Source organism: Hemicordylus capensis, chromosome 4 (genome assembly GCF_027244095.1).
Source record: "Hemicordylus capensis ecotype Gifberg chromosome 4, rHemCap1.1.pri, whole genome shotgun sequence".
NCBI lineage: Eukaryota > Metazoa > Chordata > Lepidosauria > Squamata > Cordylidae > Hemicordylus > Hemicordylus capensis.
The window spans coordinates 83,900,557-83,914,572 of NC_069660.1; the positions used below are offsets into that span (position 1 = coordinate 83,900,557).

At 42.6% G+C, this 14,016-nt stretch overlaps 1 protein-coding gene across 5 annotated transcripts in view; it reads right to left on the reverse strand.

Moving 5' to 3' along the window:
* The window catches only part of ERI3 (ERI1 exoribonuclease family member 3), a 304,483-nt gene that overhangs the window by 154,363 nt on the left and 136,104 nt on the right, over window positions 1–14,016 (reverse strand). For all 5 annotated transcript variants that reach the window (XM_053248973.1, XM_053248976.1, XM_053248972.1 and 2 more), the window contains one exon: window positions 3,081–3,153. In XM_053248973.1, coding sequence (XP_053104948.1) covers window positions 3,081–3,153 — 73 coding nt within the window. The remainder of the gene's footprint in view (window positions 1–3,080; window positions 3,154–14,016) is intronic.

A 14,016-nucleotide genomic window follows, 5' to 3' on the forward strand; every position in this document is an offset into this window, starting at 1 on the left:
AAGGGCAGTATAGGAATCAAATTACTATTATTAATAATAATAATAATTTGTGGAATTCTCTGCCACAAGATGTGGTGGTGGCCACTAGTTTGTATGGCTTTAAGAGGGGTTTGGATAACTTCATGGAGGAGAGGCCTATCAACGGTTACTAGTCGGAGAGCTATAGGCCACCTCCAGCCTCAGAGGCAGGATGCCTCTGAGTACCAGTTGCAGGGGAGTAACAGCAAGAGAAAGGGCATGCCCTCAACTCCTGCCTGTAGGCTCCCAGTGGCATTTGGTGGGCCACTGTGTGAAACAGAATGCTGGACTAGATGGGCCTTGGGTCTGATCCAGCAGGGCTGTTCTTATGTATGATATACAGGAACATTCTAATAAAATCCATCTACCCGGCAGCCCTCCCCAGTACAGATCAAGACAAGGAAAAGAGCATGATAAACTCTCTGTCCTAAGTCTTCACTAAGCTGACAGTTCATGAAGGATAAAAGATCGCTCAGTGACATTAAAAATGTTAGCAGGAGGCCAATGCGGTTTGGCAGAGGGGAAGCATTTGCAGGCAGGGGAAAGGAAAACTTCTGGCAATACATCTGGCTAGGAGCAGGGTTCGTTCTCATTGCTGCTGATCTCTGCTCATCCTAAGGTCTTGCATTTATCCAGCCCCTGTATCCATTTATCAGGCTCCTGTTAACCTTTACATGAAAAAACATTAACTTCTGTGCTAACTCTTGCAATAAGGGCCAAGAACATCTTGCTTTCCCACTGGAGTATATTTTTCTTGCTTATACACCAACGACAGCCTACTGGAAGTTCCTTAGATTTTACAACCAAGTGTGGGAACATGGACAGCATCTCTTGCTACAATAGCAACAGCCATCAGCAGAACACTCAAGGTTACAAGGATGAATCAGTTTCCTGCCTGCCCCAGTATTGAGAATGGAAAACAATGAAGAGCAAAAACGCAGGTGCCTCATATAAACTGAAAACAGCTCCCAAACACAGTACAGTTTAGAAAGAATCAAGGACCCCACATTATTTCCAGGCTGTTGCAAGAATTTTCCTGCAGAAAATTGGCGATCTTTCAAGCTTTTGGCTAATGAAACTACCATTCTTCCCTCTTGGCACCCTGGAAAATGTGAAGGTTAGTCAAATTCTATTCCCATCGCACACCGCAGAGCAAGTGAACTTCTACTTCCTTCCTACACAGCCTAGTATAGGTCACTATAAAAAAGTAGTTTCCAAGCAACATTAACGCTGATATTTGCTGTTTTATCTATATGAGCCCTGATCTTTACTGTCCTAGTGATCCTCTGTCCTGGAGTTCTGTGCTGTCCCCTGTTCCTGTGATACTGAACCATCAAGAATCATCTGCACCATGAAGCTATTCCCTGAAAGAGACATAAAATTCCACTCTGTCTACATGTCACAGTGGATTATATATAATAAAACCAAGCTTCTAATGGGTTGAACTTGATAGCCCAAAACGATGACAAAAAGATATAATTTATTTGTCTTGAGGGCAGGAGTGCAGCACAGCCCAGGGTTTCAGCCAGCTGATATCAAACATCAACATGCAGAGGGATTTGACTATTTTGTATGTCTGTCAATCTGCTGGTTATACTCCTATCCATTCAACAGAAGTTTAGTGAACTTCAAATGGCGATCATTAATGGTCACTGAACTGCACAATGCCCCAATGTGCTTTCAGATTACATTTGCAGAAGCCCGACTGTAAGCCAAGAGATTCAGTCTGACAGCAGGGAATGAAGGGACCCCTTGTCATGCTCAGCAAGGAGCATGCTGCCAGCCTCTCCCTTGTTACGTTCATGGCCTACCCTGATTTGACAGAACCGATCATGTTAATTCTTGTCCCATTGATGCTCAGCAAGGCACTCTTGTTTTCATTTCAAAAACAAAATGGGAAAAACACAATGAAGAAAAAGACAAATTATTGGTACATTTCAGTTGGCAAGGCTTTACCTTAAGGGAAAATAGTCAATAAAGCAGAAGCTCTGCATTCAGTGGCTGACAACCAGAAAAACACCATGCTGGTGCTACAAAAGAATTCAACTAACTCACTCCAACATTCATGCAGCGCCAGGGGTGGGGGAGAGAAGTTTTGACCACCTCCCCTTCCCTGGAAAGAGTTCTGTGCCACCGAAATATGTGTCCCTGAGGGTTGTGTACCACAGAGAGCTTCCGGGTGAAGAGGAGATCGTCAAAATCCCTCCACTGTTCCCATGTGCAAACACCAGTGCAGCACTGATCTGAAACTTCAGATGCATTGGTGCTACACTGGTTTTTCTCCCATTGCAGGGATACTTCATAAGTCTGTCTCTTATTAATAGAAAGCAGAAGTAATTTTACAAGTCATTACATTTCTAGGCACTGCACTAGGCTTTGTTTTCCACACCCGGTTTGCACCAACTTCAAGTTTCCACATTCTAGGGATTCCCTTGCATACCAAGTGAGATTTTACAGAGTAAAGCAAGATACTTGTGTAGTCAGTCCACCAGGTTTGAACAAAAAACAACAAGGAGGTATCCATGCCTAATATCCCAAAGGGCATATAGCTGAGTAGTCTTAAGTTACAGAATCTGGGGAGAAAAGAGGAGTGTGTGTTGTTTGTTAAAGCGTGACTAAAGGAGAAGGTGCTAAGTAAATAGGCTATTTTTCTATATATTTTTCCAAGGTCTTCAGAGCTGAAAAGCAGCTAGCTAATATTCACCTTGGAGGGAACTTAGAAGCTGGGGGTGGTGGGGAGTAGAGTTGAAAATGCTCCAGCTGACCCAGCCTTTACCAGAGAGATGCTGAGTTATTATGCATAGAGGTGCTGTGTTAGGATGGCCACAATGGGATTCTCCACAGCTGCAGAACATATTCCATCAAGTACAGTAAGACTCTATTAGGGGAGATACAATAGGAACTTCGCTTCACCCAACCTCTGAGAAAATAACTCCTCATTTCAATGCAAAACAGCAGTGCTTATTAAACAGCTCCTTGAAGGAGGAGTGGAAGGGAGAATGAGAGAAAGAAGAGGGGATGATGAAGCAATTGTGGGGGTAGGATATTTGCAATGAAAGTACCTTTTTGAGATTAATCCACTGTTTGAAGTAATCAGCAACTGGAAGCCCTAAGTATTGGCATTGTCCAGGTAACCTGTAAGAGAGGAGAGAGAACAGGTTGGATTCAATTAGAGCAGCCTGACAACACAAAATCGGCTTTATTAAACACTCTTGGCTCTGAGAAAGAGGAAAGAATGCAATGCTCTAGCGTGCATTTCAGAAAGATCCCATGCACTTGACAAAGGCCGAACACTGGAGTTCAGCCCAAATCCTAGTCTCTCGCTTGGCATTGCTAGAAAAGAGCCATTATACATAACCAAACCAGGGCCATTTTAGTAAAAACACCTCAGTATATAATTTAATGTCTGTAATGAGCAACATATATAGAAAGATCACTGAAAATAAGCAGGAAACTGTTCCTCAGCAATTTATCTTTTCCTTAAAAAAATAAAAAGGATAATAGAACCATGGTTAGAGAATCTCAAACAATACAGAAAAAGCTGAATATGTAGAGACTGGGGAAGAGAAAATACAAAAAGCTCAGAAAATAACTAGAGCCAGTAAACATTAGTGAGGGGAGAGAGAGTAGAACAGGCAAAGAAGTGGGAGGCTACTGGAAGAGGAGGGAAGCCCAAAAGAAAGCAAATAAATGTATTTTGCTAGAAAAGCAAGCATGTATAACACTATATTTCAACAAATACTGAAACCCTTCACTTCTTTGTCACAACAACTTTACCATTGTCCCCTTCCTCCTTAAAAAAAAATTATCTCCTGTATGAATGAGCTGTTTGTGCAAAGTTACATATCTGGCCACTGGAAAATGTGGGATACTTGACTAGCTGGGTTGCTGGGGTATGACATAAACAATCAAAAGATGTGTAATGTTTCATTAAGCAAGCTAAGGTAGAGAAGATCAGGGTCTACAGATACAGGCCAATATGACAGGCAGCCTCTATGGATGGTAAGGGCCCACCAGGGCTGCTGTGCAACTTAAAAGGTGGGGCTGCTGTGGAATGACTTTAAACTGCTTCCATGCAGCAGTGCAGCACTCCTTCCACTTGAAACAATGGAAATAAGCTAGAGGCTTTTAGAAGAGAAAAGGTTTCTCCAAGCCTATATCAAAATCTACAGAAACATCTGTCAATGTTTGCAGCTGCATCAAAGAGGCAACAGTTCACATCACCACATTGTCAAAACTGGGCAAAAACTGCAGGTGTTAAAGAGCCAGAAACATAGAGCCCTCCCATTATTTCTATACTGCTATAAAAGCAGCCAGCAGGTCATTAAAATAAGTGAGGCAAAGCAGATGGCATGCCAAGGCTCAGGGCCTATAGGATTGCCTTATCTTCAGTTGCAAAGATTGGAGTTTCCCAGTCAGCAAACAGGCAGGGAGTCACCAACCCCCTGCTTTCTGTTACTGGAGGGGCAAAGAATGGACACACTGTACATTATTTAGGAATGTGGCTTCATTTGTCCCCAATCAATTTGATTGATATGGGGTAGTTAACGGATCGTTTTGCTTATTAATGCTTTGCTAAAGATTTTTAGAGATGCCCTGAACAGTGAATTGGGTATGAATTAGGCGAACATAGGAAAGACCAAAAATTAATTAAATAAGTGATTAATAGATCCATTTACACATGGTAATTACTGCAATCCAAGCAATTGGATATGCAAATTAGGCATGCACTTTGCACCCAGCACTTTGTTGTAAACTGTGTTTCTTGAGAGGAGTGTCTACAAAAAAAGAGAAAGGACTGGCCAGGGCAAGGGCAGGGCAGTGCTGGTTACCTGGAGTCATTACTGCTGCACCCAGGGGAGCAGAGTTCTGCTAATGTATCTTTTCAGATGCTGAAGGCCTGGCTATCAGCAGTGAAAACGGATATCTTCCTGCTTGGCTTTGAGTTTCCACAGGCCCTGTCCCATGGGTAAACAGGTACTGATGTATGGAGGTTCACATGATACCCCAGGCAGAATGCCATGTTGGTGACTGTGGGACAATGGGGAGCAATAAACAAGGAGGCTGCACTGCTAGCATTCCCAATTTTTCCTTGCAGGCCTGCTCAACTTCGGCCCTCGTACAGATGTTGGCCTACAACTCCCATAATCCCTGGCTATTGGCTACTGTGGCTGGTGATTATGGGAATTGTAGTCCAAAAACAACTGGGGGGCCTAAGTTGAGCAGGCCTGCCTTACGGCTACAGTTAGTTGCTTAGGGAGAACAGGATTTTCCCCATAATGCCCAGGATCTGCATCCCTCTCCAGTCTTGCTTGACTTGACATCCTTCTTCACCAGAGATCATGTTTCTCCACCCCAACCGTTCTGATAACAAGACTGCCCAGCCAACACCTGGACAGATCTCACAAAGTCTTCCCAACAGGTGTATACGCACACATGCTACTCTTGAATATGAGTACAGTTCCAGGGCAAACTGCTCCCAACTAGAAACTGTCAGTATTAAATACTCCTTCAAGCTGAAGAGAACAAGAAAGAGAATGACAGAGTTTAGCAGCCTGTAGACTTCTAATCAAACCCATCTCAATGCAGCCCTTGGAAGTATGACAGCAGAAGTCTTCCTGCTGCAAGACCTGATCTCAAACAGCTAATTCTCAAACAGCTAATGCTGGGACAAAGGGTGATACCTCTCTGTCAAGATGGTTTGCTATATTTATCCCAATCCAGAAGTCAAGCAAACCAGACATTATAGTCTATTCCAAATGGTCTCTACTTCTGTCTTGTGTTGCTGGGAAAAGCTGAAACAGGTTCTCTTGAGGCCGAGATGACACAGAAGCTTCAGTTGCTATTACAGCTATGGCTCCCTGTATTCTGTACCTCTCAATTAAGTTCCACACTAGAAAAAGATCAACTCGGCAGTATATTTTTTCTCAGATTCTTCATTCCGCTTCTATTAGCCATGGAGAAAGAACAGAGCACTCAAGTCCACAGCCCCTGACCACAGAACTTACACCTTGGCCCTTCTCTGCCTTTTTCCTATTTCAGAAGACATGATGCCGTGCATTTTTTGCCTACACACAGTTTCATATTTCTCTCTGTAACCAAAAGAGCTAGAAACAAACTTTTAAGAACAGAGACAGAAACCCAGGAAACTTAATACTGCAACAAATTCCAGGCCAGCATCACGTAAGAAAGGGCTTGTAGAATACACACAGTCTACAGTCCTGACAGCAGCTTTGTCACCCCAGAAAGCTGGAGAAGGGAGAGGTATGTAAATCTGAGGCAAGGTCACATGGCTTCCTTTCCTCCTCCGGAGCCAGCTATCCTTTCTTCCATTTGGGGAAGAAGAGCCCAGCTTGGCGGTGATAAACAGCCATGCTTTGGTTATCACTTTCCTTAAGTTGAGGAGAGGCAGCTAGTGATGGATGGGCAGGAATTTGGTTATCAAGCAGGGCTGTCAGCCAGAGTTGCAGATAACGTCCACACATTTAGCAGGGCATCATTATGCAATGGCATGGAGCTAAAATATGGCCAAGGGTATTAAAAGAATGAAAGAACAGGATTTTTTTTAAAAAGCAAATTGAGCAACAATAAAGGAGCGCAAGGCACGGACGTTATCATACTAGTGACACCTTTTATCTCAGTCTGGTTAGAGAAAAAAGGGCACAAATTGGTCCTTCCTCCACCATTGTATCCTCTTGTACAAACAGGGGCAGATAAAATGTGTCACCAGTGTGATAGCATATCAATTTAACCCTAATTATCCAGGGGGTCACTCTAAGAAATAAGGGTTTCACATTTCAACAGGTCCCTCGGTTTCTGCTATGCAGGAGCCACATTAATAACATGGAGGGCAGGGGCGCAACAAGAAGGGGAAGCAGCTTGTAATTGAATTCAGTTACGCAGGTGGTCCTAGTGTATAAAAAATTAATGTGCAAGTCTCCCAACTAATCAGAGGCGGTTAATGTCCATCTGCTTCTGGGTTCATAATGTCAGAAGCCCAAGAAAATAAGGGCATTCCCTACATGCTGGATTCATGGATATTGAGCTAGCTTTTTAAAAATAAAATAAAAAGTCCCCCTCTGGAAACGATAGAGGGGGCATTAAATCTTTATATTTATAGACCCAGTCACAGACATTAATAGAACCCCATATCCTGTCAGCCATGTTCAGAAAATACATGGGAAACACAGCCACCACTGCTTCAGTAAAGGTCCTTCCACATAAGTGACGGAGGGAAGGGAGCAGCAGTGAACACTACCCCTCCCCAGTCTCAAAATATATTAGGAGCAAGATTGTACCCTGCCCCATTACCCAATGGAACCCCATGAGGGAAGTGTCTTGGCTGGACATATGAAAAGAGGATTCTACAGATAAATATGGAAGAAGAATGATAGTACCCACCCCCTAGAGGAAAGCCAGATATCCTTCCCATAATTTCTCTATACTATAAATGAGAGAGTGCAAAAACCATGGTTGTGCGTGCTTCCAAGCCTACCAATCTTTTTGGTGAGCTTAGAAAGCATAGTCATGGGTACCGCAAAACAGCCAGTGAGAAAGATTTGCCTTGATGATGGACAAATGGAGGCAGAAAACATGGTTTTTAATAAAACAAAAGAAAAAAGTATGAATCAACTGCGGGGGGGGGGCTCACTATGGAAAGTTCTAACTTGGTATTAATTGCTATGAAAATCTGGCGCTGAATTTTAGGTCTTGATAATCTTATAATCTGAAAAGAGCCCCTGGTGGTGCAGTGGTAAAACTGCCGCCCTGTAACCAGAAGGTTACAAGTTCGATCCTGACCAGGGGCTCAAGGTTGACTCAGCCTTCCATCCTTCCGAGGTCGCTAAAATGAGTACCCAGAATGTTGGGGGCAATATGCTAAAAATCATTGTAAACCGCTTAGAGAGCTCCGGCTATAGAGCGGTATATAAATGTAAGTGCTATTGCTATTGCTATTTTAGTCTAAGAGCAAGCTTCTAGCCCTTATACAAGTAGATAAAGTGCCAAAGTGTGCAAAGGGCTAGATAACATCACTTTGGGTTATGTATGCCAACTACCATTGTACAAAGAAACAGCCCTGTACTGCTTACTACAGGACCTAACAATTTACGAGTGCATGAAAATAAGCCAGTTTTGCACTCTTCTGAACTGTAGTAAGTAAGCTACAGAACTCTGCTGGGCCATTTGCACTCCCTCTACTAGGAACCCTCGCATTTTGCTCTTATGCCTCCACAGCAGGTCTAATTACCTCCCTGGAGTCATCTTAGTAGCATCTAAAACAGCCAGAGGGAGGGCTGTGGTTCAATGCACAAGTGACTGCTACATCAAGCAATATGCTTGCTGGGGAATACTGGAATTAATACAAAGCACAGTTTTTAGAGCAATCTGAGATGTCCCCGCTCTCTGCCCTCAAAAACATCATAGCACAGCAAACTACATAGTAGGGATGTGCACGGAACTCGTTCCGTGCACTCCCGGGGGGGGGGGTGCTTTAAGGCATAGGGACGGAGTCCTTACCTCCCCCGCTGTGTTTCCCTCGCTGGCACTGCTGTCAAAATCACTGGTGTGGAGCAGCTGTATACCATCTTGCTGCCCCGGTCAGCATTATACTAGAAATGAATGGCCCATTTCAGCCCTCTGTGAGCACACGGTAGCCATTTTTTAGGCCACCGTGCATGTGCGCGGTCACACAAATAGACCACATGCATGTATGGCAGCCTCAAAAATGTCCACCACATGCTCAGAGGGCCGAAATGGCCCCAAAATGGGCCGGCAGGGGTAGCCAGCAGCAGGAGGGTGAGATACTGGAGACTTACCCACAGATGCCGCAGGACCCCCTGAAGGCCACTGCTGCCCTCGCCAGGAGATAGTCATTTTTTAAAAACTAAAAACTGAACACACACCTTGCTCTCAGACCGGGCCCGAACCAGCCCGAGAGGTTCTGTCCGAGATTATGGTCAACAATTCCCTAGTAAAACAAGCAAGCCATCGCCTCAGCTGATTTGCTCAGGCTTCCTTGGACATGTCTTCTCTAGCTTCAATGCCCTGCTAACAAGCTCCCTTACATTTAATAATATAAACCTCCATCATATCCAACCCCTTTCCTTCTTTCTCAGCACCCTCTTCTGTTTATAGACATGGTGGGCAAACAGCACCCCTGTCCATTCTGGGCAATAAAGCATGCTAATGGGGGGGGGGGGAATTGCCATCTCTTTGCTATTGTATATGTCATGCCATTCCTCTGCTCCCTCACTATTCTGAGTGGAAGGTCTGGCAGAGTTAAGTCTCATCTCTGCCCTCCCCATTCCACAGCAATAAAGTAAGGGATGAACTAACTGCTTCCCCCATCCCACCTCTATTCCTGAGACACCAGCCAAATAAAAAATTCGAAGCTAGGCACCACAAAGCCATTAATGGCAGCAGCCTTAGTGCACAATATGAAGGTCACCTAAGTTTCCCCTACAAATGTCAACCTGTAACCTCTAGATATTAATGACCAGCAGCAAAAATGCATCCATGCTCCATTTGTAACAAGATAAATTCATTATAATAAGAAAGGGGAAAGCACACAAGAAGTCTGGAACAGACACTAGCCAAATTTCAGGGCCACAGTGCAGCAGTGAAGGGTTTCAACGCACAAACTCAGCCCTCAACCCATATGCAAACACGACTGAGGAAAGGAAGTGCTTCCAAGACTCACACAAAAGGAAGAAATTTGCACTAAAATAAAGAGATACCTTCTTCAGATTGACATGGGCCATTTATTTAAAGTGAAGTGTACCACTGAGTCAGTGTCAACTCCTGGTAACCACAGAGCCCTGTAGTTTTCTTTTGGTAGAATACAGGAGGGGTTTACCATTGCCATCTCCTGTGCAGTATGAGATGATGTCTTTCGCTGCTGCCCAATATAGGTGTTTCCCATAGTCTGGGGAACATACCAGCGGGGATTCGAACCGGCAGCCTCTGGCTTGCTAGTCAAGTCATTTCCCCACTGAGCCATTAGGTGGCTGGGCCATTTATTTAGGATTGCTTTATTCTGTGTTTGCAGAATATTTACAGATAATGGCTTTACTGTATTTCATGCTCTTTTTAATCTACTTTGTAAACTGCTTGGAGTTCTTATTAAACAAGAACTGCATTAGACAAATATAAAAATAAAATATGAAATCAAGGACACAAGGGGCCTTAGATATGGATTCTGTAGTGGGATTGACTTTATGTCCCCACCACCACCACCACCACCACTCACAGAACATATATTAAAGGTTCTGGTGTGCAACGAGGGACCAGGTCTAGGCACATAAGTGCCAAGATACAAGTTCTGGGTGGTATATAAATTAGGGATGTGCTTGAAGCATTTCAGCACCTCTAGATCAGGTGTGTAGTCTGGGAGTGCTCCTGGATCCCAAACTCTACCTGGTTTCTCAGGCTGAGGCTGTGGCCCGGAGTGCTTTTTATCAGTTTTGGCTGATATGCCAGATACGTCCATTTCTGGAGGCAAATAACCTTAAAACAGTGGTACATATGCTGGTAACCTCTAGGCCTGACTACTGTAATGCACTCTACATGGGGCTGCCTTTGTACATAGTTCAAAAACTAAAATTGGTACAGAATGTGGCAGCCAGAGTGGTCCCTGGGTTTACCCAAAGGGACCATATAACACTGATTTTGAAAGAACTGCACTGGCAGCTGATGTGTTTCAGAATGAAATACAAAGTGCTAGCTACTACCTATAAAGTCCTCAACAGCTTGGGTCCAAGGTACTTAAGAGAGCACCTTCTCTCTTATTTTAGTATTCAAAAAGGTACTAGACAAGGTTGCCCCCTGTCTCCATTATTATTTATATTGGTCTTGGAAATTATGTCCAGGATGATAAGGGAAGAGACCAAAATACAAGGATTGTCAATAGGGACACAAAGATACAAACTAAGAGCCTTTACAGACGATATAGTGTTGTTTTTACAAGATCCTTTAGAGTCAATTGATACATTATTGGAAATATTAGAATCATATGGGAATTTGGCAGGGTTCTATATAAATAAGGATAAGACAAAGGTATTAATTAAAAATATGAACAAAGAAGATATTGAAAAACTTGTCTTGAGATCTAGTTTCAATATGGAAAAAAAGGTAAAATACCTAGGAGTTACACTTACAACAAATAATGCCTTATTGTTTTGAAATAATTATATTAAAATCTGGACAGAAATAAAGATAGACTTATGTAGATGAATAGATTGAATCTATCGTTAAGTGGAAGAATTTCTGTTATCAAAATGAATGTTCTTCCTAAAACGCTATATTTCTTCCAGACAATACCAATAATAAATACCATGTCAATTTTTGATCAATGGCATAAAGATGTAAAGAACTTTATTTGGCAGGGCAAAAAACCAAGAATAAATTTTAAAAACCTAACAGACGACAGGAAGAGAGGAGGGTTTGCATTACCGAATTCTAAGTTATATTTTGAAGCAATATGCCTAAACTGGATGAAAGAATGGATTACATTAAAAAAATCCAAGACTGTTAGATTTGGAAGGATTCGATATAAGATATGGTTGGCATGCATATCTATTTTATGATAAGGTAAAAGTAAATAAAGACTTCTTAAATTACTATGTTAGAAAAAGTTTATATATGGTATGGATGAAAAACAAACTTGTGTTAGAACCAAAAATTCCACTTTGGGTATCTCCACTGGAAGTTATATCTAGAAAACAGAAAAATATGCAACAGACATAGCCTACGTATCGACAACTGCTTGTTCCCCAAGGTGCAAAATACAAACTTAAAAAACTAGATCTTATGCAGGATTGGAATATTTCTTGGTTTCAGTATCACCAGATTAGCGCCTTATTCAGGCAAGAGTGTAAAAAGGGTCTTAATCAATCAAAGTCAGAATTTGAACAACAGTTGTGTGACAAGGTAGTTTCTAGGATGTACGATCTGTTATTATTGGAAGATACAAGAACGGAAGTAGTGAAAACTTCAATGATTAAATGGGCTCAGGATTTGGGTTACAATATAGACTTGGAGAAATGGGGAAAACTATGGATAGAAGACATGAAATACACTGACTGTTCTAATTTAAAGGAAAATAATCTTAAAATGATGTACAGATTGCATTTAACTCCTAAGAAGTTGGCTTTAATGTACAAGAACATGTCAAACAAATGTTGGAAGTGTAAAAAAGAGGAGGGTTCCTATATACATTTATGGTGGACTTGTAATAAGTCCAAAGGGATTTAATATACAATGAGCTTAAGAAAGTGTTTAAAATGACTTTCCCTAAGAGCCAAGAAACAATACTATTAGGCATTGACAACAGTTCACTGCCTAGGAAATACTGGATCCTCTTCATGTATCAGACAGCAGCAGCAAGACTGACATTTGCATACAAATGGAAAGACATCCAGTGCCCGAGTAAAGAGGATTGGATGCTTAAAGTGTTAGAGTTGGCAGAAATGGCAAAGCTAACAGCATTATTAAGAAATAAATTTGAAGCATTTAAAAGGGAGTGGGACCCTCTTCTTATTTACCTAAAAACCTTTTGAGTGGTAACAAAAATGTTTTTAAAATACCCTAGAGCTGACTTTCGTATGATTTATTGCGGGGAGAACGATTAAATTACAGGCAAGACTTGGGTATTGTAACTGATACTTGTTCTAATGATGAGATGGAAGTCCTCTTGTCTTTTTGTGTGTGTGTTTTTCTTTCTTTTCTTTCTTTTTTTCTTTTTGTGTGTGCGTGTGTGAATCTTATGTTGTGAAAAATTGAATAAAAAGTTGTTTTAAAAAAAGAGAGCGCGAGAGAGAGCACCTTCTCTGTCATGAACTCTGTTGCCTATTAAGATCATCTGGAGTGTTCCAGTTATGGTTGAGACAGACTGGGAGTGCTTCTGGATCCCAACCTCTCTCTGATGCCCCCGGGTTGAGGCAGTGGCCACAAGTTCCTTCTATCAGCTTCGGCTGATGCGCCACCTGCATCCGTTTCTTGATATATATGACCTCAAAACAGTGGTACATATGCTGGTAACCTCCAGACTTGACTACTGCAATGTGCTCTATGTGGGGCTGCCTTTGTACGTAGTCCGCAAACTGCAGTTGGTACAGAATGCAGCAGCCAGGTTGGTCTCTGGGTCATCTCGGATAGACCATATTACTCCTGTATTGAAAGAACTACACTGGCTACCGATAAGTTTCCAGGCAACAGGGCCATCCCTAGGGCGGTGCGGGGCTGGGGGCAAATCAGCATGTGCCGGGGCCCCTAACAGTTTGATCCAATATACATCATATGTAAAACACAAACTCGCAAGCAAAACCCAATCCAGAAAAGAGCCATCTTTAGTTATTTATTCTTTAGTTATTTCTATTTTTCTGTGTAAACTTTGAGAAATTTTGTTTAAAAGCATTGTATAAATACCTGTAGTAGTAGTAGTAGTAGTAGTAGTTCCCCTTTTGCTACCTTGGCCATTCACTGCAGGGAGCCCCAACCACACCATGGCCACAGGACACAAAAGTAGGATCCCAGCTGGGAGAAGGGGGTGAAACAGGCAAGAACTGATGATGTTGAACCGCAGAGGCAACAGCAGCCATCTGTTCATGGGGGCGACAAAGCTGTCCCTAGAGGCCAGCACCCAAGGGCTCAGGGCACCCAGGTCCTGAGCACTCCTGCAGCAAGGAACAGATACACTGCAGAGCAAAGGCCGTTTCTATAGCCAACTTCACTTGTCTTGCCTCCCAGTGAGCTGCGCTGTGTTTTGAGCAATCTGTGTGGGAGTGAGAAGCAATTTTGACAATAGCACTTTCAGATTGTTGTTAGGAGAGAAGAATTATTGTAAAAACCACAGGAGTCACTGTGAGAAACTATCGACAAGTTAGATGCTAACACTCCGGTCCTAAAATGTTTCCTGCCCAGCAAAAGACACACTTATCAGAAGAGCTTGGGATGGAAGGAGAAAGTTGCCCTCTTTTGGGGTTGCTGGCAGAAGGAACA